Source organism: Melanotaenia boesemani, chromosome 5, assembly GCF_017639745.1.
Source record: "Melanotaenia boesemani isolate fMelBoe1 chromosome 5, fMelBoe1.pri, whole genome shotgun sequence".
Lineage (NCBI taxonomy): Eukaryota > Metazoa > Chordata > Actinopteri > Atheriniformes > Melanotaeniidae > Melanotaenia > Melanotaenia boesemani.
Window position 1 is genome coordinate 38,593,594 of NC_055686.1, and position 22,931 is coordinate 38,616,524.

General features: G+C 42.7%; 2 protein-coding genes across 2 annotated transcripts in view; both read right to left on the reverse strand.

Moving 5' to 3' along the window:
* Nucleotides 1-629: 629 nt before the first annotated feature.
* zgc:92429 (uncharacterized protein LOC445063 homolog) lies at nucleotides 630-13,060 on the reverse strand. Its single transcript, XM_041985120.1, has 11 exons — nucleotides 12,386-13,060; nucleotides 11,691-11,740; nucleotides 11,551-11,607; nucleotides 7,436-7,590; nucleotides 7,022-7,125; nucleotides 4,812-4,864; nucleotides 3,395-3,465; nucleotides 2,862-2,964; nucleotides 2,590-2,709; nucleotides 1,577-1,639; nucleotides 630-1,313 (listed from the first exon to the last, which is right to left on the reverse strand). The coding sequence occupies exons 1-11, from the start codon at nucleotides 12,447-12,449 to the stop codon at nucleotides 858-860; spliced, it is 1,296 nt and encodes a 431-aa protein (XP_041841054.1). The 5' UTR covers nucleotides 12,450-13,060; the 3' UTR covers nucleotides 630-857.
* A 3,940-nt stretch (nucleotides 13,061-17,000) lies between these two features.
* si:ch211-200p22.4 (phosphatidylinositol-binding clathrin assembly protein) overlaps nucleotides 17,001-22,931 on the reverse strand; it is a 98,625-nt gene continuing 92,694 nt past the window's right edge. Inside the window, 1 exon segment of the mRNA XM_041985563.1 lies at nucleotides 17,001-22,485. Coding sequence (XP_041841497.1) covers nucleotides 22,471-22,485 — 15 coding nt within the window. The 3' untranslated portion in view covers nucleotides 17,001-22,470.

The following is a 22,931-nucleotide window of genomic DNA, read 5'->3' on the forward strand; positions in this document are numbered from 1 at the left end:
AGGGACACTGACGTAAACGTCCATTCTACAACTGTGCTTGCCATTTAAAGTCATTTTTATCCCATTTTTACCACTAGATGTCAGTAGTTCTTACACACTTTACCTTTAATGACTACTGGAGTGGGAATTTACTAAAAGAGGCTAATGAGCTCTTTCAGGTGAAATCCCGACTTCGGACGCAGGTTTCAGCTGCTCCTCTGTTATGGAGCGTGATGGGCTTTTCTCTCATCACCCTACACATTGTGTGTTCTTGTCAGTCTTTCTTAGGCTGTAGTAAAGCTGTAGTAAAGCTGTAGTAAAGCTGTGGTAACGTGAGTAGTACAGTGTAGGCTGTGCTCAAAAATGCACAATGGTTTTATAATGATGAAAACAATGTGTGGACACAAACTGTAAGCATGAGTGATGATCTATAATCTATAATAACTGTTCAACGGTTTGCAGCTGCAGTCTGTAGTAGCAGAGAATCCTCTGATGAGTCATTAAACTTTAAATGAAGCTTTAATCATTTTGTTTTTAAGCTGCTGGAGGTGGGAACAAGGTTTCACATCACACATTAAGCTATTTTTATGCTCTTTTCAGCTTTAAATGAAATTATAAACTGTACACACAGAGAGAAAAGTAGTCGTAGAAACAAATAGAGAAAAGTTTATTTCTTCTGTTTATGTTTAAGAATAAAATATAAATTCAGCCGTGTCCAGCTCCCACATTCCTCACAAACGTGTTTACAACTTCAAGAGAATCAAACTTTCATTTGGATCTTTTGCTTAAAAAAAAAAAAAAGGATTTTTAGCTATTAAATTTCTTTGCTTCTAAATTCAGTTTTATTTCATTCTTTTGGTCTGTTTTGCTAAAGCAAGTCACTCCAAATTAGCATCATGATCCTCCAGATCTGGCATGTCTTCATATCCTTCTTCTTCTTCTTGCCTCCTTTGCTCTTCCAGCTTTTTCCTCTCCTCCTCTGCCCTCTTCTTCTCCTCCATTGCCCTCTTCATCTCCTCCTCCACCTCCTTCCTCTTTAAATTTGGCACGTCTTCATCCTTATTCTGCTCCTTTTTGCCCTCATCTCCTTTCTTTCTATTCTCTGGCGTGCCGTAGGCCCACTCCTCATCCGAGTCACTGATGTCATCGTCGTCGATGTCCCAGTCGGGATTGTCCGACTCTGTGATTTCATTGATGGTTTCCTCTGCAGGCGCTGGCTCAGGTTTGTAGTTTGGGTCCTCCAGTTTGCCCCAGGCTACCATGTCAGCTTTGCGGAGGGTGACCTCCACTTTGGAAGGGATCATGTGGACCGAGCTCTGCTTGACGTCGACCACCTGATGGCAAAAATTGTCAAAGAGTTGGAGGGATGAAAAAGAGATCACATCTGTGTTGACTTGCTTAGTTAACAATCATTAACACTCCTACTTTGTTGGGTGTGTGTGTTGTCTTATATCTAGTAAGTACAGCTAGAGAAGATGCTTTTCAGGTTTTTAAAACATGCTATGTAGAACATTAAAGACTTGAAACCCAACTTTTAAATGAACCTAAATGTAAATGGACAGTAATATTGTATACGAACATACGAGATAATACTCACCCCCCAGAGGTGGAAGTCACGCTTAAAAATCTTATCATTCTCAAACTGTATTTGGCATGAAAGCTACAGAGGAGAAAGACAAAAGACAAATGATGAACGATAAAAAGTCTCTCTTGATTAGAAGCTCCTTAATAAAGTTACTTGAAATATAAATGAAAACCAACCAACCAACTACATACAGTATCAGCAATGGTGCCAGCATATTTTTTCATTCTCCAGTTAAATTGATTAACTAATCTCTTTTTCGTCCATCCAACTCTATGATACATCATTTAAAAAATAATGTCATCTGAAAATATTCATTATAAAATATTTTTATTTTATCTTAATAAAATGCTAACACACCTGGTAGCATAATGATTGATGAAGCTAACTTATACACAGCTTCTGTTTGTGATGCGATCATTTAGCATTGTGTGAAAAGTAATTCTCTGTGTTTTACTGTAAACTGGAACTAAAAGGAGGTTTGATTAACTTAAACTACCCATTTCTTTCATGGTTTGTACTCTTCTTTTTCTGAATAACATTGCTATAATTTTTAAAGCTAACTTTAGCTTCCTGAAGTTAAGTTTATTATTCGCAACCTAAAGTTCGAATTTTAGCTCAATTTCACAAAGAATTTTATTAAATGTCACAATTACATCAGTTTTAATTAGTAACTGTGCTTTAAGGCTTGTATGTTGTTTTGTTTGTTTGCTTTTTATCTGAAGGTTCTACATATTTAGTCTCTCTTCACTTTTTGCTAACTTTTAACTAGCTTTAGCTTCCTAAAGCTAACATCATTAATCAAGGCTTCAAGTTAAATTTTTAGCTGAAATTCAGAGTAATTTTGTGTAGCCTGTAGGTTTTTAATTAGTGACCATCTTTTAAGAACTTGCTGCCAACAAACCATTTCGATGACTGTAACAAAAAAAAGCTAACCAAAAATAAAGCCATTAACTATTCGATTAAAACTATTTCTAGAAGCTATCTGGCAGCAGTATTTAGTATTTGCTTGGTGTCCCATCACTCACCACTGTCCGGTTGGCCTGTATGCTGCAAAATTCAGGGTTTGAATTCTTGGCGTAAATCGTTACAACAATATTATTTCCAGTTTGGTGCCAGTCATGTCGACACGCCACCTTCTTCTTGTCCTGTAAACAGTCACAAGGAAACACACTAAAGCATGTTTGCTTAGATCCCCCCTTTTTTAAATGAAGTAAAAAGTGTTAATTTTCTTAGCAAACTTTTAATGAAGTCTCCAAACATTTACTGATGGAGTGCCTTGTTCAGGTGGGGCATGTACCTGCTTTGGCACCCAGCGGTGTTTCCCTGTGGTGCAGCCCTTCTGGTCCAGGAAAGCATTGAAGTCTGTTGTCTTTATGCAGCAGCAGCTCCAGTATTTATATCTAGACAAAGAGAGGATCAGAGCTGGTAACAGCCATGTAATCCAGAGGGTGGAAATCAACAACCTGATACTGATCATCTGCTGCTCTTTCAGGTCCTGATAGTGGAAATAAAGAGACGTTTGCTCGGAGGCAGTTGTGTTACGTTACTTGCACTTTCACTTACTTCTGAAGTCTCTCTCTAACACTGTAGATTTGTTTTAATTACTCTTCTTTTATAACCCGTCTGATCTTTGTCTTTCATACTTTGGCTATAATACATTCCCTACTTTGCTTGAATGGCCTCTACTTTTGTTTTGTTTACATTTTTCATTTGTAGAACTTTTTTAATGACTGTCTGAAGCCAGAGTCGTGGATATAACGATAATAGCTGTAATTGTGTTGTATTTTGGGTAAACAAGAGGGAACTTGCAGGGCTAAGACGTCCTCTTACCCCTCATGGAAGACGGGTGCTCCTGGGTGGTGGGTGCAGACCTCCTTGTCGGTCTCTGGGCCTTGGTAGACCTAAACACACAGAGAAGCAGGATGCTAAAGATTACAGTGCAAAGATAATCTGATCAGTAAAGACTGTCCCAGGTCACATGACAAGGTCACCAGTTAGAGCACAGATGGCAAATTCTGGACCTCAAAGGTCGCCGCCCTGCTGGTTTTAGATGTTTTCCTGCTTCACCACACCTGAATCAAATTATAACTCATTAATTTATGACCCAAATTAATGGATCATTAACAGGCTGTTGAAGAGATCCAATTAATCTGAATCAGGCTGTGCGTCTTGATTTTAAGTTGGTGTCTTTGAGAACCTGTTCTTGCTTCAGCAAAGTCTTTGGTTAGCCCATCCTGCAGTCTCTAGCTTTGGGACCAGCTGTTTTCTGCTGGTGGTCAGTCCAGCAAATTAAAAAAAAAAAAAAAGCTTTACTCAGTTTATTTAAATAACTGATTCATGGCATCCAAAACAGTTAATGGGTTTGATAAAGATTAACTTTTAGTTTGGACTCCCTTCTGTAGAAGGTTGTATAAGTATCTACTAAAAAGGAAAATGGCATAAATAGCATTGTTCAAAGTTTCATGTAAAAAAATATTATAATAAGTTCAAAGTAAGACTATTTAAACTCCTCAACCATGTGTTAATCACACGTTTTCCCTGAACCGGTGTCGAGTAGCAGAACAAAGACTGAACTGTGGCTTATAAGAGCTACGTGTTGTTGCTTAGTTTGTCCACCAGATGGCGCTCTTATTAAACTTTACAAAAGCTGAGGTTTTACTGTGAAGCACAGCAGCGTGTGTGTGTGTCTGTACACACACGCTGCTGTGCCTGTTCAGGTCTGACTGTTTAAAGCAGCTATTTGATGGTTGAACTAAAGGAATGATGTCCCGTTGGATTCATATGTGCAGATATAAAATTGTGCACTTGGTGAAATTTACTTAATAATATCTCTTATGGTGAGCCCAGCTGTCAGGCTAGCACATAATTTGATAAATGATCGAACCCAACATTTCCCAGAAGATTTTAGTCTAGATTGCAGTGAAGAAGCAGCAAATTCCTGCATCTCGTTAAAACAAGGAAAAAAAATTAAAAATAATAATAAAAAAAAAAACAGAAATGATAGGCAAGTGATATTTGACAAGAATAAAGTCAAAGGACATAATTTTTCTGTTTTTGATGTAAAATTAATCTCTGCATTTTCTTAGTGTCCTCACAAAGATAGCAACACACACGTGTGCAGCCACTGGTGCAGATGATGAATTTGTTGGTTTTTGCTGATGTCAGACAGGCGACTCGGCACAAGTGTTACTTAAATACTCACACACACACTCACACACACCCAAATTCATGATGAAGAAACACTTACTGTTTTGCAACCAGCGTTTTTGCAGCGAGTTCCATGTATGACAACCTGACTTTCTATAAAAATACAGAAGAAAAAGGAGGATGAGGCTTTTTTTCGCTGCTCAAACACTCAAATCATCAAGTTGGGTTTGAACACACATGAAGTTTTTTCTGTTAAAATCATGTGACAAGAGTCCAGATTAGCAGCTTTCCAGTCTTACCAGAGTCAGAGCTTTTACATTCACACATATTGGCTGTGTTCAGTCAGTTAAGGACACCTGCAAACTGGGCCATATTATTCCAGTTGGAATAATTAATTCCAACTGGAATAATAAGATGGATTAAAGGCTTTATTGTAGGACTGAACCGAACTAGAAGGAAAAAACTGTTGAATTATGCATCAAACTTATATAAACAGACATCTTTCGCCTGAATCCATGTGCACAAACAAGCACAAACCCATACAAAACGTAACACAGATGATTATGTAAAGTGGTGAACGGGGACTGCAGGACCTTCATCAGGTCATTTTTTCATTTTTAAGTGAACCTGAAAAGTTTTCTGTGATTGCTCAGAATCTATTAATATGAAGGCCGTGCTTTTAGAAAACTTTTACAGAGCGGCAATGATCCCTGAAGAGATGTTTCTATTAGTTTATTTAAAATGCACATTTTTTGCAGCAAGACCATTGTCCTTAATGTATAAAATGATGCATAAAAATATATATTATTTTATTTGCTATTTGCAGATTACTGCAGCGGCTGTGGAACTGGTCCAGTTAAATAAAAAATTCAGACTGGTCACATTTGGACTTTTTGCATATCACAAACAGAATAAAGGTTTCACAGATTTAACTAAAGGAAAAAAAAGAGTTTAGCATCATATCAGAGGGATAATCGAACCCAGATTTGACCAGACTAGGGCAGAAAACATACTTGCTTTTTATTACATGTATGAGTGTTTATCAAGGCTGCTTTGTGTGTTTGAAGCATCTTTAAATCACATCCAAGCCTCAAGCTTCAGTACATGAATAACCAGCAGGGTTCCAGTGTAGGGACCAGTTTGACCAGATCTGTTGTTGCCATGTTTATTGCTTTGTTTACAAATCCGTGGGTAACAAGTTTAGAAGACAAGCAGGTATGTGAATAATCATGCTCGTGATGGAGCTGGTTGCCTATGCAAACACAAGGATATTCTTGGCCTCGGGCTACGGTCACACTGTAGTCTTAAAGTAACGTTACTTAACTTTCCAGGCTGAAAACTCTGTGCTTCTGACTGTTGGATGGCACACACATCAATGTGTATGTTTCTGCAGCTTCCCAAGGCTGAGAAACTGTACTTTTCCCCCCGTCCCAAAGCATCGCTTTACCGCATAGCAACTGGATATCAACACACTGGTCGGTGTGAACCTGCGCCATGACCGGTTCAGCAAAGAAACTCGAGAACATCATCGAAGGAAAAGAGGGAAAGAAAGAGAGAGAGACAGGGACAGAACAAGAGATGAGACAAGAGTCAAGATCAGACTGACTTTTACTGGCTGAAGACAGCTCAGAGAAGAGACAGGACAGAAGACGGATGATGCACTAGCCGTCACTACGCGGCACCAAAGCAGGAAAATCTGGCAAGGTTCAGTAGTGGAGCATTAATGTACTTATTTTACTTTTATCTGATATCCCATGTTTTACATGGTTGTTGATATTATATGTCATATGTTAATAACTTAGATGTGACTGCCATCAGATTCCAGGATGAACATTCTACGTCCCTGAAGTAACCTGCATACATGGACGAGACATGATGTCATGCTGTGATGCTTCCTGCCTCCTCTGGTGCAGAATTATGACGTCCGTTTAATTTCAACTACGTAAAAGTTGGATGAAATGCCACATGACTGTTCAGACTGAGGTCTCTTTAGGCCGAAGTGCTGTGGTTTTTGATCAGACACTAAGATGGCTTGACCCCGTGGACGGAAAGAGCACGTTTTTGGCTCAGTTTTGTCCAAAAAAAGAAAATTTGGACATTAATGTAAAGGACAAAGCTGATTTTTTTCTGATTAATTGCAGCACAAGTTGTTCTGACCTGCATGCAGAAGTGCTAGGAAGAGGAATCCTATTGCACAAGACTTCCTCACATCTTTTGAGGAAAGATATTTGATGATTCAGTCTTTTTGGCTGTGAAAGCACCAGAGATGTGTTCAGGAACGGGTTTAAAAACAACACCCTGAGCACTGACCTTTCTTCTCGTTCTCAGCTCTCTTGCTGATGTCCAGTTTTTCCAGCACCTGAGCCAGCGAAGCGGACACTTTGTGGGGAAGCTTTGTCATGGGCTCATCTGAACTGTGTGCACACACAAACGTGCATCTTTGTTAACACACAACGGGTAAAACAAAAGCTCAGATCATACAGAGAGGCATCGTACCGGCCTGCAGCTGTTATTCACTGCATTATTCATCCCAGCGATGCTGCAGCCAACCTCACCCTGACCTCTCTGAATGAATGCTACACAGCAGCGGCTGCACGCAGCAGACTAACAAGAATGTATATCCAAACTGACAAATTCCACTTATTCCACGGACATTAGACGATGAAGCTTCCTCATATAAATGAAGGCTAACTGTGACTTGCACACAAACACACACCAACATACCTTGGTCTCTCTTTCTGCAGCTTCTCAGCAGACTTAGGGCCCTGGTAGATGATCTCTTGGTCGTTGGTGAGTTTGATGTCAGCCTTATCTGACGACACCTCTGGCCTCAGAGGCTCCTGGGGCTTCACATTGCTGTGGCGCCCGCGGGTGCAGCCCTGCATTCCAACCATCACAGATCACATTAGATTAGGATGTGATTCTTGATCTCACATGTGCAGAGGAGGGGAATCAAGCCTGCTCAAATATTAACTATGTTTTAAATGAGAAAATATTTCCTGCACAATTTTTAAAGATGTAATAAATTCTGCAGAATCCAACCTTTTCGGTTCCGTACAGTAAAACAATAATTCAGGCCTCTTCTTGTATTTTTTTAGTGTTAAATTCAAAGAGTAAAGACGAGGTCTCTTTGGGGCTGAAGATGAAAAACACAATTTTTAAACTGTTTTTAAGCTGCTGTGTTTTCAGCAACAAGTCTTGTGTATACCCACATTTGTGGGTGAAAAACTTTCATTTTTCTTTTGCCGCAGCTCTAAAACGGTACAGTATTATGTTAACGAAGAAGTCTCTCAACCACACCGTAAGTTTGTAAATCTAAAGCCAAGTTGTGTTTAAATTGGGTAGAAAAACTCTGTAATATCTGCATCCTCATCTTGTTGTTGTCTGCTGGCTCTATCAGCATCCAGGCATTCAGGATAAAGTCTTATGGTTCAGATTAATGTTCTGTTGTGCTGCTGTTGTAAGCTGGACAGACTTTTATTGCTGCTCGATCTGAGCAGAGTACTCAACAGGTGGGTTTTACACCTGTTGGTATTCTTGAGTATTACACACTTTGCTGGGTAGGATCTGTAGCAAAATGGTGAAACTGGGCCATTGAAGAGTTTCAGACAAATTATATTTGGTGTAATTGGTTTACATTTGCATCAGTTATCTTTATACCTTGAACTGAAAGAGTGCTAAATTATTAATTATGTTTTACCTTGTCCTGTCCAGCTTCATAGCAAGCAGAAAAAAGGTCGGGCTGCTGTTTTGTGCAAGTTATATTTGGAAATTAAGCTCCCCTTGATGCTTAATCATTGTTCTTGATTCTTTTTATTTGGTTATTGCTGAGTTAGAAATGAATGCTGCACCTGACAGGGAGAACAAAAGTAGGAGGAGACTGAACAGAAGACAAAAATGGACACAAAAGATAAAGAACAGCAACAGCAACCAAAACAGAAAAACCAGACAACCAGCTGCTGCACATGCAGAAACTTAACAGAACCACATCTTACAGATTCGGTCATAAAACAAAGCAAACAATCATCTGGAGCACCTACAGCAAGACAAACTGAAAAATACAACGAATATACAACTGTGGTTGTTGGTGATTAAATCTGAAGGACAACACAGAAACTGTATAAGTGTGTGTGTTAGTAAATGAGTGTGTGTTTCTTTTCTATATGTAGAAAAAACAAAACACATCTCACCCCCCTTCCCAATAGCAGAAATAGTGCTAAACTAAATTAAAATGTTCAAGGTCTGACCAACACACCAAGCGTTACTGAGCATGAATTCTTTAATCTGTACTCGAGTAGCCTCGGCACTATGAGCATGCTAAGTAACAAGATGCTACAAAAGATTAGCTTGCACCCAAGCTGTTTAAAAAAGAAAGAAAAGAAAGAATGATAAACTAATAAAGCACACAGGCGTATGAACTGTACATAGCCGTAAAGCTCTGCTTATGCTTTTTGACGTTTCATCCAGCCATAGGGTCATGCTAGCATTCCACAGTTAGCCGTTAGCTAACAGTTAGCCGTTAGCTAAATTGTTTCTCCATTGTTTGAGTTGTGGTGATGTAATAAGTCCATCAAAGGAAGCCCGAACCTGCTGTTTCTATTGAAGTGGAGGCAATTAATTAACCCCCATTTACTGAACCACAGTCCAGTCCAGTCCAGCCCAGCCCAGCCCAGCCCAGTCCAGTCCAGCCCAGCCCAGCCCAGCCCAGCCCAATCCAGTCCAGCCCAGCCCAGTCCAGTCCAGCCCAGCCCAGTCCAGTCCAGCCCAGCCCAGCCCAGTCCAGTCCAGTCCAGCCCAGTCCAGCCCAGCCCAGCCCAGTCCAGTCCAGCCTAGTCCAGCCCAGTCCAGTCCAGTCCAGCCCAGTCCAGCCCAGTCCAGTCCAGCCCAGTCCAGTCCAGTCCAGTCCAGCCCAGGCCAGCCCAGCCCAGCCCAGTCCAATCCAGTCCAGCCCAGCCCAGTCCAGTCCAGTCCAGTCCAGCCCAGTCCAGCCCAGCCCAGCCCAGTCCAGTCCAATCCAGTCCAGCCCAGCCCAGCCCAGTCCAATCCAGCCCTGCCCAGCCCAGCCCAACCCAGTCCAGTCCAGCCCAGCCCAGTCCAGTCCAGTCCAGTCCAGTCCAGTCCAGTCCAGGCTAGTCCAGCCCAGTCCAATCCAGCCCAGCCCAGCCCAGTCCAGTCCAGTCCAGCCCAGCCCAGTCCAGTCCAGCCCAGCCCAGTCCAGTCCAGTCCAGCCCAGTCCAGCCCAGCCCAGCCCAGTCCAGTCCAGCCTAGTCCAGCCCAGTCCAGTCCAGTCCAGCCCAGTCCAGTCCAGTCCAGTCCAGCCCAGGCCAGCCCAGCCCAGCCCAGTCCAATCCAGTCCAGCCCAGCCCAGTCCAGTCCAGTCCAGTCCAGCCCAGTCCAGCCCAGCCCAGTCCAGTCCAATCCAGTCCAGCCCAGCCCAGTCCAATCCAGCCCAGCCCAGCCCAGCCCAGTCCAGTCCAGTCCAGCCCAGCCCAGTCCAGTCCAGTCCAGCCTAGTCCAGCCCAGTCCAGTCCAGCCCAGTCCAGCCCAGTCCAGTCCAGCCCAGGCCAGCCCAGCCCAGTCCAGTCCAGCCCAGTCCAGTCCAGTCCAGCCCAGTCCAGCCCAGCCCAGCCCAGCCCAGCCCAGTCCAGCCCAGTCCAGTCCAGCCCAGCCCAGTCCAGTCCAGTCCAGCCTAGTCCAGCCCAGTCCAGTCCAGTCCAGCCCAGTCCAGCCCAGTCCAGTCCAGCCCAGTCCAGTCCAGTCCAGCCCAGGCCAGCCCAGCCCAGTCCAGTCCAGCCCAGTCCAGCCCAGCCCAGCCCAGTCCAGCCCAGTCCAGCCCAGTCCAGCCCAGTCCAGTCCAGCCCAGCCCAGTCCAGCCCAGCCCAGCCCAGTCCAGGTTAGTCCAGTCCAGTCCAGCCCAATCCAGTCCAGTCCAGTCCAGCCCAGTCCAGTCCAGCCCAGCCCAGTCCAGTCCAGTCCAGTCCAGTCCAGTCCAGTCCAGTCCAGCCCAGCCCAGTCCAGTCCAGCCTAATCCAGCCCAGTCCAGTCCAGCCAAGTCCAGTCCAGTCCAGTCCAGTCCAGTCCAGCCCAGTCCAGTCCAGCCCAGTCCAGTCCAGTCCAGTCCAGTCCAGCCTAGTCCAGTCCAGTCCAGCCCAGTCCAGACCAGTCCAGCCCAGTCAAACCCAGTCCAGTCCAGTCTAGCTAAAACTGCTGTTCTTGTGAAAAGTCCTGTCACTGGTGTTTTTCATACACCAAATTCACTTAGGAAAAACAAGCTTTGGTGTATACAGCATTTAAATAATCTTTATGTTTCTCTCAGATGGTCATGATGTGTCACACGAGGCAGAACCGTGGGCCTGTTCTGGCTTAGCAACGTTCATATGATGCACAATTCTGGTTTCTAGAAAAATTAAATGGGTCGTTGAGGAAATGATCTTATTCAATTATTAATTCATTCAGTATATTAAAGAAACTTTCATTTTTGTTTGAAACGGCTGCTGAACTGATCGTTTTGATAGTGATGAATGTTTCGGCTAGCTCACACAGATGTTGCTTATTAGACTCTCACATGATAATTTAGAGCTTTTGTGTCTCAAGGAGTCAAAGATCTAATCTACAGCCATACTTGATGCGTATGTATTAATGTAAGATTAAATATGGGTATCTTAAAGCAGCAGCTAAGAGTGTATGTGATGCTACTGGTTTCTCCTTCCACTTGATTAAAGTTTAATCAAAGGAGCTGCATATTTTCCCGTCATTTCCACTCCCACTGATTTATTACGGAAGCTCGTCTCTGCCTCCTCACACTCCAAACTCTGCAGTGTTTGACCCGGAGCTGTTACCTTGATGGAGAGAAACTCAGAGAAGTCTGTTGTTCTTTTTCTACAGCAGGACCAGCCCTGAAAACAAACACACACATAAATATTAAGTGTCATGTTCCAGATGAGACACTAATGAAATTTTCACAGAATGACCGGCTTACCTTCAGGGCATCATGGAAGATGGGAACCCCTGGGTGGAAGAGGCAGGAATCTGCCAGGATAAAAAAGAAAGTGAGTCTACATATAGACACACACACAGTCAGCAGCTGTTCACACCGTCATTGCACTTTGGAGGTGGTGTATGTCCCATATATGGGGGTCGTTTCCTGGAGGGGAGCTGTCGTCCTTCCAGAAAAACGTGGCTGGTAACGCTGCAACTCCCTCTCACACGGAGACACACTTACATGTATAATAACATGGAACTAGCACCAGAAATCTCGTCCCCGATGACAAAAAGTTCTCCAGTTCATCTCTTATAACTTGCACTATACATATTTCTATCTGTTTACAATGAATTTGCATATTTTAGACCCACAATTTACATTTGATTTGCACTTCAAGGCAGAGCACGCGCCACAAACGTGGTCACAAGTGCCTACTTCAAAATGAAAGTGGGCGGCTTCAAAGCTTTAGAAACATTTAAATAGAAAGTTAAAACAACACGTCAATAATGATTGCTGTCATTTTAAAAGAGATAAATAAATTCTAGTTAAAAAAGAGATTTAAAGCAGTTAGGGCTGCTCGTTTTAGGCTGAGGCTTTAATCCAGTGAACAGAAATAAAACTAACAAATGGCTTCAAACTGTCTGGAGGGGAATGTTAAAGGAAAAGAATAGAAACAGGTGGTAGGATCTTGCCGTCTTTGTTCTTGTCGGGGTCAAACTTCTCTCCGCAGCCTTTGTTGTAACACAGTAGAGCCATGACGGCCTGATAGTGTTCCTGGTTTCTTCCGTCCTCCCTCTGCAGTCTGTAGATCTGCTCCTGTTCAGATGTCTTCCTCCAAACTGGTCGCGTCTCCTGGTCTTAACCTCACCGTCAGACCTCCAGAAGTTTCTCTGGAGGCAGAAAGGAGAGATCCAGAAGGAGTGATCTGTTTCTGGAGAGAGGAGAGGGGTTTCTCTCTGTCTGCCTCAGGCCTGGTTGGATGTATGATAAAAATAGGAGCTCACCCCCACCTCCTCCCTCTCTCTCAATTACAGCTGTCAAAACTTATCTGAAGGTGGGGGTCGACATTCCTCCTGGTGAGCATCGGCTGTCACAGACAGGCGTGCTGTGACGCCGCCACCACAAGGCAGAGACCTTCTGGATTTCTGTCACTTTCCGCTGCTGGATCTGCAGCCGCCTGGCAACATCAGGGTCGCTTTTCCCAGGAGGAAACAGCGTTTGTTGTTTCACCTCCCAAAGATGCTCAGAGACATTTTAATACCTTTGCTGTGCTGTAAAAAAGTCTAAAACAATGAAAAAATGTTTATATCCCAAAGTGCTTCCAAAACAAGCAGCATTTGTCTGATTTTCATCGTCTACAACAGAGCTTCTGTGTCAAACTGAATGTTATTAAAAATACTAAAAGTGATAAACATCCAGCTTGATGCTGCTGTGAGGAAACACACACCAGGGGCCAGTCCACCCATGTCCAACAGCAGCAACCACCCCCATCCGGACAGACCAGGGCCCACACCACAGCCAAAAGGCTGCAGTGCCGGGCCCCGGCCACCCCGACAGGTGCAATCACCACGACAGCAACCCCCAGACCGAGCAGGCAAAACCCCGGCGTGGAGGGTCCCCACGAGGAAAACACTGGAGTTACAATTAAACAGTCTTAAGAAACAATAAAAACAGCTAAGAATGAATGAATAACTAAGTAAATGAATAAATAAATAAGAAGTTGTACAGTTGAATAAAAATAAAATAACGTGAAGTGAAATAAATTAAGATCAAATAAAATTTAGTTAAAAGCTTTAAGCCTCTTTTTAAAAACATCAACGTTCTCTGCAGCGCTGGCCCTTGCAGATAAAGCCAGAATCAGCCTGGTTAAATTCAGTTAAATTCAAATAAACTTTGTTACAGCATTGAATCACAACAAAGTCTTTTTAAGGCACTTTTACAGACGCTGTCTAATTCCTACCAATTTAAACAATTCATTTACACGATCCACGTTAGTCCAGTTTACAACAGATGAGTTCATAAAAGCCACTTCATAAAAAGAACTGCCTAGCTAAGGAAACCAAAGGATTGCATTGACTCTTTTTCAAGTCAGTCACCCATCCTGGGCCTGCAGCCTTTCTTCATGAGGAAGAAATATCTATAGCAGCTGCAGTAATATCAGAGGTAGACAATGATGGATTTAACGGCCCTGGCAACCAATGGTTGCTGGGGTTGGTGCTGGCTCTCTGTGAATGACTGTCCAGGGTGGGCTGGCACTTTCAGCTGTTGGGATGGGATCTCTGTTGGGGGTCTGGGTAGTTATGGGGCTCAAAGAGTTCTGGGTCCTACACTCGAGTCATGCTTGGGTAGACTACCTCGGCTCTGTGGCTGCTGGTTGCCTGGACCCCTCTTTGTCTGCTTCTGATCCTTGGGAGGGGGCACAGTTGCATTGTTGCGCCCATATACATTTTATATATACATATATATATATATATGTATATATATATATATATATATATATATATATATATATATATATATATATAAAAATATGCTGACCTTTTGCAGTTTTCTACCTAATTATATTATTATATTTCAGGTTGAGACAAACTGCTAGCCACTGAGGGTAAGATGATATATTCTCCTCTCAGGTAAGAACGGTGCTGATTGTCAGGCACAGGACACTTTGAATGATTTACTTCTTCCTGAAGACCATTTTGTCATAAAATCCCTGAAATGCAGCCAAATTCATCACCTCTGTGCTGAGAAGAAGCCTTGATGTCAGTGGAGGAACAAATGAACACCAGCAGGTGCGTGATTCAGAGTTCAGCAGCAGATGGAAGCTGGATTTTAATCCTCAGTGTGGGAGTGTTGATGGAAAACAGAGAAAGTCTGATCTATCTGTCAACAACAGCAGATTATATACACAATGTACACAAAAACAAAGACAGTACGTAGACATGGGAGGTGTTGCATTTAGATGTTTCCCACAGTTTCAGATCTACTTAACTCTTCTAAGGTGGATTTCAGATTTGCATATGGGGAGTTTTAAGTTGTTATTTGACTTGGTCAGTAAAAAGTAATGCAGCTCGTGCTGTTTAACTGTATTTTATGGGCCAATAACTGTAAAATGATTGTGTTTAAAAAGGATCCGACCTGGTAAATGGTGTGTATTTATATAGAGCTTTTCTGTACCTGGAATGATGCGCTTTACATCACACACACATTCACACACTGATGGCGGAAGCTGCCATGCAAGGCGCTCAATCACGACCCATCAGGAGCAGTTTGGGATTCGGTGTCTTGCTCAGGGACACCTCAGCATGAGCTCAACAGGCCGAGGATCGAACCAGCAACCCTCAGGCTACAAGACGACCACTCTACCCACTGAGCCACGCAGATTATTGTTGGGGTGCTTTACTTGGAATGGTGTAACTCAGTGTTTGCCTGAAAACTAGAAATCACACAAATAAAAATGTACAGACTCCGTGTGTTTCCTTGTGCACAAATGCAGGAATTGATCAAAATCTAACTTCAGTTCTGAGAATTTTAATTTCCTGGTTTTGGTACGACTATCTCGCCCCTCTTATGGAACCAGTTCCCAGTTTGGGTTCAGTAAGCAGACAACAAAAAGCCTTCGTTTGTGACCTTATAGGTAGGTGGTCTAGCCCCCCTTAGTTAAGCTGAGGGACGCTCCATGATGCTCTGAGCATTTCTTCCCTTTCCAGCTCTCGGCTCTTCATTTTCCATCTATAAACTAATGACAGTGTTGGCATCAATGTTCACTTGTATTTCAAAGTTGTAGTGCCCGTTGGCCTCTCGTTCCTGTCCTCTTCACCCCAACCAGTCGAGGCCGATGGCCACCCTTCCCTGAGTCGGGTGGAGCTTTTTTTCTTTCCCACCCAGGGCACCTCCGGATGGAGGACTGGATCGAAGATTAATTGGTTTTTCCTTACAGTTCTGTTGTTTCAATGATTTGGCTTGTAGGAAGACAGTTTATTATAAAATGGACTGTTTAAACCCCTGCATACTTTTTATTTTGTGCCTTCGTAGTATGGTCCGGGTTGGGGCGCCGAAAAGTGGGGGTAAAGGAGAAGGATTCTAGGGGCCCATGACTGACAGTTCATATTAAAAACAAACCATGTGAAGTCCTAGTTTCTGTTTCTGAGCCTACCAAAGTTATTTTATCATTTACTTCTGATTTTATTCATTTATTTGTTGCCTCTTGTTCAGTGATAGTGTTCAATGATAACACTCATAATACAATAAACCATAAAAAACAAGCGGCCATTTTGTTTTTGATGTCTTAGCTGAGATTTGATTTCTCCACAGATTATAAATGCATTTCATTTTCATGGAAGAGGTTTTGCATTTAAGTTTTCTATTTTAAGTAATTGATCTTGAGATAATTGTTTAAGTATTTAAAAAAAAAGAGAGATGGGTTTTTAAATATTAAGTATCCGTCTTGCAGCAAATAAATAAATCTAAATAAACTTCATTGTATTTTTAGTGCTTCTCCTACCAAGTAGCCTCACGGTTATGTTGTTCCTTTTTTAACAAATATAGGTATGATGGTCAAAATATACTTAAAATTGCTAATTTATGTATTACAGTATCAAAATTTTCAGAGAGGGGGCCCACTTCAGTTTCTTTTCATGGGCCCCAAAATCTCTGGCAGCGCCCCTGGTTCAGATTTTTTTACTGTTCTTATGACGGTGCCCGGGCCCCTTCTGTGTGACGTGACCAACGTCACATAAACAGAAGTAACCTTAAAAGAAAAACACAGAAACATGGCAGTTTTACAACAGTTTCAAAGTTCCAAGATTCTCTGAAACCTGATCTAGCTCAGAAATTTCCAGCCCAACTTCAAATCAGGTAGCATGTAAGAGAAAGACTTAATTCTTAGATGCTGCTTTGGGCTTCGCTATTAATGGAAAGTTCTCATCAGCAGTTCTAGAGAAAACTAGATAATTATTAGTCCATCTATGAGAATTTTTTATGTCATGTTTTGGAGGACCTTGCAGACTGAGGGGATCACTATTCTACAGGTGTAACACCTGACTGAAGCATCTCACAAAACATTTTGTTCATTTTCATGAAGATGTGAGTAAATCTAATTTCTACAAGAAGCAATTGTTTGGATCTTGCTTTTCTTTTACAAAGTGGCCCATATTTTCTGAAAAAGCTTGTAAAAAACTGTCTGAAGGGTGTTTTTAGGTCTTCATCTGTCAGTTTTCATCAAAGATAAAAAAAAGGCTGAATTAAGATGATGCATTCTTGTTTCTTCACATAGTTAAATCAAAGAAAACTCAAAAATCACACAAAAGCTTAGGAATGAAAATGACTTTTTATTTCTTTCCAAAAAAAGAAAAAGTGAAAACAAATCCCTGGAATAAACAAATATACTGCTGCCAAATAATGGGCTGTAATCTTTGTCAACGAACATTTGTTTTTGCCTTTCCATGCTTGATACAATCCATATATTTCTGCTTTAAATAAATAGAAACATGTACAAAGAGATGGGGGAGGAGACAGATTAACAGGTGTTCGCTGCTCTAAACGCGTTTGGCATCACTGAGAATTCACGGCTGATCCTGATGTACGGCGAGGTCCACAGCAGCATCTGTCTGTAGCCCGCCCCCATGGCTAGTAAATCATACCCCATATACGGCTGTAATGATGCTAATATCTTCCAAAATCAGAAAAAATGAATGAAAATAATGTTGCAGATTATACAGGTATGTCTTTAAGCTTTGTTGTGTATTTCTTTATATACAGAAGAGTGAGGCAGCAATCCGAGGGTTCTTACCAAAATACACCGATGTAGAAAAAAAAACTGTAAAACGTGCACAAGATTCAACCAACTCACTGACTAAACAAGAAAATTTACCACAACCTCTTTGTAGATCAGATTGTGGGTTTTGACCGAGACGCGCGGCTGCAGGACGCCGAGCGAACCTCCTAACTACATCGCTGCAGGTACGAAATCTTTGGGAAGAGAAAAACAAAAAAGGGTTTGGTGCTTTCCTTTTTAGTGCTGCAGTGGCTCATTTATCGGCAACACAAACGCTTTCCGTCAGTTTCACCCCAAACGGGAGATGAAGCTGCAGCACCCAGACGGACCGAGACACCAGCATCACACTCATTTCATGCTTTTTGAACTAAACCACCATGCATTCGCTGACCCTCCGCGGACAGACAGACACGACTCCGCAGAGAAATCTGCTCTGACATGATCAGAAAACAGACATTTAAACGTGACATCAAGGTTTATCTTTCCCACCTCCTCCAGACTCATGCTACAACGATGCAGAGAGGCGGTAGCAGCTTTAGGAGTCCAGAGAAACGAACGTGACTGATCCCAGGTGGATGCTGGAAACAGTGTCTGAGCTTGAGGGACGGAGGTGGAGATTACTCAGCCAAACCTCTCCCTGAAAAACACAAACGCTTAGTCGTGATAAAGCTTTAATAAGCAGCAATTACATCAATGTTTAGGAGGCGAGGACACGAGCCAGAAAAGCTTTTGCAGCAGTCTTTTCCTCCACAGCTCCCTTTGAGACCCGGAGACGAAGAAACCCTCAGAGCTGGACTTCATGCAGAGAAAAGAAAGTTTTACAAAGAGCTTCACACTCAACAAAAACACGTCACTGTAGCCGGAAAGAAAAGAGAACGACTGCATCTGCAGCTCATCACACCTCAACGAGCCACTCTGCTTTTTACAAACATCAGGAATCTGCACCAGACCCGAAGGGATTTAAGACCCAGGGTGGTGATGACCTGATTCAGGATCAGAGCCACAATGAGGCTCAAGTGCTAATTTACAACAAGATTAGAGACAGAAAGACAGCTGTCCTCTCAAGAAAGAGGAGAACCTTGATTAGATCTCATCTGGAGCCGAGGCGGAAGCAGCCATTAAGAAAATGGTTTCATGAGTGTCCAAGTCAGGGCTCAGAAGTGCCCTGGAGAGGAGGAGGTTTTTGAAGACAGAGCAGCTCCTAATTTGGGGATGAAGGGAACATGAAAAAGGGGAGCGAGGATCAAAAAACACAAAATCAGGTTTCTGTTGTCTGACTGGACACAAACAGGCTTCTCACGCCACGGCCACGTCAAACGTTTAGCAACCGCTAGCGCTAGCCGAGAGGACACTTTAGTTAAAGCCTTCAGGGGGAGTTTGAGGCGTTGAGGTGTGTGTGTGTGTGTTACCGCTGGTTACTGGTGACATCTTTTTCCTGTACACAGAAGCCTGATAATGCATCAGGGTGGGGAAGTCAACTAAACTTCAGCAGTCAGGATTCATCCCCTACAATCCCGTCAAATTCTCCGGCTGCTGCGGGAATCTTCTAATCTGGGAATTCCCACTTCAAATCCAGTTTGTTTTTCCTCCTGTTGTATGATGAGTCCAAATGAAAGAGAAATCCTAAATGCTAGCGCCACGATGGATTATTCACCAGTCACAAGCTTCTTTTTTTAAAGATGGTTGGATCAAATTTAACATTTTCCTAATTTAATGTCAGAACTTTTAATATAGGACGATTTTATTTTAGTGGAAATCATCAAGTTAAATTTCATGAGGTTATTTATCGGATTAAAAGCTGAATTTAGTTTTATAATTAATCCAAAAAAGGTAGATAATTGAATCCTTAAAGAGTCAATAAGGCAAAACTGTGAATGTGATTCAACCTCAACAAGAAGATAAAAACAGGAGATTTCTTCATCATCAGCTTCATCCTAAACTGAAAAAAGGAGCAGAATCAAGCTTTTAAGGTGGGACTTTTTATGGTTACACTGACATGGACTAACACACTAGCACTGATGCTAAAGCTTAGCACTCTGACATTATTTCCCCCCTAATTCATCAGAAAACATTGATACATCTACATGTGCCTTGCTGGTGAGGTCCAGTCAGACAGTTTGCAGGCTGCTGACGTAACGAGGCAGAAGTAGGTGGATAGATGGATGCTGTCAGGACTGGGTAAAAAAAAACTTCAAGGACAACCTGATTAACCGACACCGGAGCAACATTTACGGCGAGAGGAAAGCGCTTGCTCAGAGCCTGAGAGAACCCTACAGAGCCTCTCAGAAGGTTTTATCTACAGCTAAAGGACGGCGACACTGATGGAGTTCTACTACTGCGAAGGGTCTTCCTCATACGAGGAGAGGCTAAGCTAACACACGACTATCAAGACGCTTTAAGAGCGGAATCTACCGACAGCGACAGGTGGAACAATCTAGACAGAAACTTGTATTTATATCGATTTTTAAACTTGATATATACATCTACACAGTAAGTAGTGAGAAAGCAGGGCAGAGCGAGTTTTAAAACAGGACAATAAGACCAGAGACTGAAGCGAACTTCTAGAGACTTCACAGCAGAGTGGACGATAGGATCCATGCTGGATCATCACCGACGGGTGGGAGGAGATGGCTGGACCGGGGGACGGCATTAGGCAAAAGCTCAGCGTCAGAGTGGCAGGAAACAACTTCCAGTAACTCGCTAGTGGATCAGTCGGATGGGACAGTCCTGAAAAGCCGAACTTTCCGCCCCATCGGGTCGGGCGACATCTACGCCTGCAGAATAGTTCAGTGCAACGTTTTTTGCATGTGCATGTTTGCAACAATATTTTTTTTTCTTTTCTTTTTTTTTGTTTTTTTTTAGAAAAACAAATCAAAGACATTTTCATGTCAAATCTGACCCTCAGAAATAGCCCTCAATGGAAAAAATGTAGGCGCACCAGAGAGCGCGTTATGTACAACGTGGGACGGATGGTCTGGCTTGAGCCGCGAGTACAAATAAACCCCAACTTATGCTGGAGTCAGAGTTCAGAGTCATTCAGAGCGATTCAGTGCAATTTAAAGTGAATCAGCTCCTCTCAGTAACATTAAACTCGCTCAGTGCTGCTTGTCCTCCATCACTGGAACAATGTGGATGTGGAAAAAACACTTTAGTCTCAATCAGGTAGAGTTGATGAAGACTAGAAAAACAGCTGCTAATGTTGCTACCAGGCAAAGAAAAAGGATTAATAATTCTAATAAACACACTCTTAGCAAGACAAAAATATATGTTTCTTTCATTTCCACAGCTAGAAAGCCTAGTTTAAGGCCTCGTCACAACATTTAAAATGTCAAATTCTCACCAAATCAAATAACAGTTTCAAGGCAAATGAAATGGTTAATACATGTGTTTACCAGGAGCTGCTGTTATAACAGCACCAACGTTTGGGAGGGGTGATGCACAGAATCCAAATATAGAAAGCTTATTAGCCGTGTTGCATCATTTATCTTTATTTGATTTCCTCAGATGGAGCAGAATCTGCTGAACAAACGGGGGAATGTCTGCAGACAAAACAGCTTTTCAGTGAAGTGCATCAACATTCTGTCAAGTTAGCAACCAAGCTAATGAACTGCTAACAGACATCCAAGCGCAGGATGCAGCACGTGTGTGTGTCCGTTAAGACTGGGTGCAACACTAGCGTCTCCACTTCATCCAGGATACAACATGAGGTCATCAAATATGTAGAAAAGTTTGACTGATGAAACTTTATTCATGATTAGCCTGTGAATGAGGGCACTGAAGCGTTTTCCTTTCCAGACAACGATCCCGTCTCTCCGGCTCTGAAGGGAGAAGCGTGCAAGCGCAGCATCCCGTCTTAAAGACACGTACACACTGTTGCATCCAGTCTTAATGGGTAAATCACCATTTATAGAACTAAAATGCTGTACATTTCCAACAAAAAAAAGTGCCAGAAGAAAGAACCCAGAAGAGGAGAAAATAGAAAGTAAAGGGGCTGAATCTGTCCCGGGGAATGGAAATAGTTGTCACTGTGACTATTAGCATGTTGCTGATCAGGCAGCATGTTGGCTGTTAGCTCACAAGCTACAGCTGTTCACAACATAAGAACCAAATACTTCACAGCCAATCAGATTATTTTTCCCTGCTGTGACCGAGTCCTCAGACAGGTCTCGTCTCGTCTACACTCATCTGCTGCCTTCACTAATCCTGGTCTCCTGATGTGTATCTGAAAGGGAACGCAGTACGAGCAGAAAGACTTTAGCTTCAAACTCATGACGACAAAATGCTCGACTACCACTGACAGACGCTTCAGAAGGCTGCAGAAGCCCCGGCAACGTTCAGGAAAGGCTGGGCCAAGAAAACAGACTGAAAAGTACAAAGTTATCCAACAGAGTGGAAAACTGCAGGTAACAGTGGAGAAAATGAGCCTCTGAATCTCTCGCAAAACGTGAATACAAACAGCTGACGGAGGTGGGGGATGAAGAGGAGGCTGGCCGTGAAGGTATTGTCTGAAACAACTGCTGCACACGCACGCACACACACACACACACACCCTCGTCCTCTTTTTAAGTGCTCCAAGTTGCTGGTGCAGGCAGACAGCAACCCAAAGAGGACAAATAGCACCAGTATGAAATAAAGCTCATATTGCAGCAGAGACTCTGCAGCCTGACTGAAAACCAGGGTTTCCTCCGACTTGCCCTCTTGTCCTTATTCCCTCTCATAAAACAAACTCCGTCCCTATGATTTAAACCACAAATTAGACAATAAACAGAAAGAAGCTACACACACACACACACAAGGAGTTGTTTCGGACAATGATCAGACAGGATCTCCCCTCGTTCCTCCTTTACTTCATCCCGCGTTCTCTTCTTCTTTCCTCAGTTTTGGAGTCAATCAGTTTTCTTGTCGTCTCTCGAGTGGCTTCACTGAAATCGATCCTCCGTCCATCTGATCGTCCTCGTTTCTGCTGCTCGTTGCTTTTGGCACTCTGCTTCTCCTCCGACGGGGTTACATGAATTGCATCTGAACAGAAAGATTAAAAAGATGAGGAGAATCATTTGTTCAGTGGAAACCTGACATGATGATGAGCAGGAAGCACCGGAGGCGGAATAAAAAGTGTGTGTGAGGCGATTAACAGGATGAGAAACACACAAAAAAGCTTTTTTTTGTTAACATTTTTTACGTTCAAAGTACTGAATCCTTTAACCTCCTCTGGCTTCAAACATTTGAACTGATGCATCAACAGCCAACAATGCATACAATCATTTAATTACTGCATTTATCCAGCCCTGACGTTTCTAAGAGATAATCAGGAAAATGAACATTCCTCATCAAATGAGACGTAAACCAGACTGAGCTTCTAACCTGAATCCCACTTCCTTTAAAGTCGGGACGCTGTGCAAAGTGCAGTGATTTACCAATCTCATGTTTCATTTCTAACAGAACGTGAACATTTCACCAGGTCGGAG

Bases quoted from the DNA above. Each gene is read 5' to 3' on its own strand.
- zgc:92429 (XM_041985120.1), bottom strand. From the start codon at position 12,449: ATGGCTCTACTGTGTTACAACAAAGGCTGCGGAGAGAAGTTTGACCCC. The intron at 7,126-7,435 runs GTATGTTGGTGT...GTGTGCACACAG, and splicing joins CTGCAGAAAGAGAGACCAAG to TTCAGATGAGCCCATGACAA. The intron at 3,466-4,811 runs GTAAGTGTTTCT...CTGTGTGTTTAG, and splicing joins AAAACGCTGGTTGCAAAACA to GTCTACCAAGGCCCAGAGAC.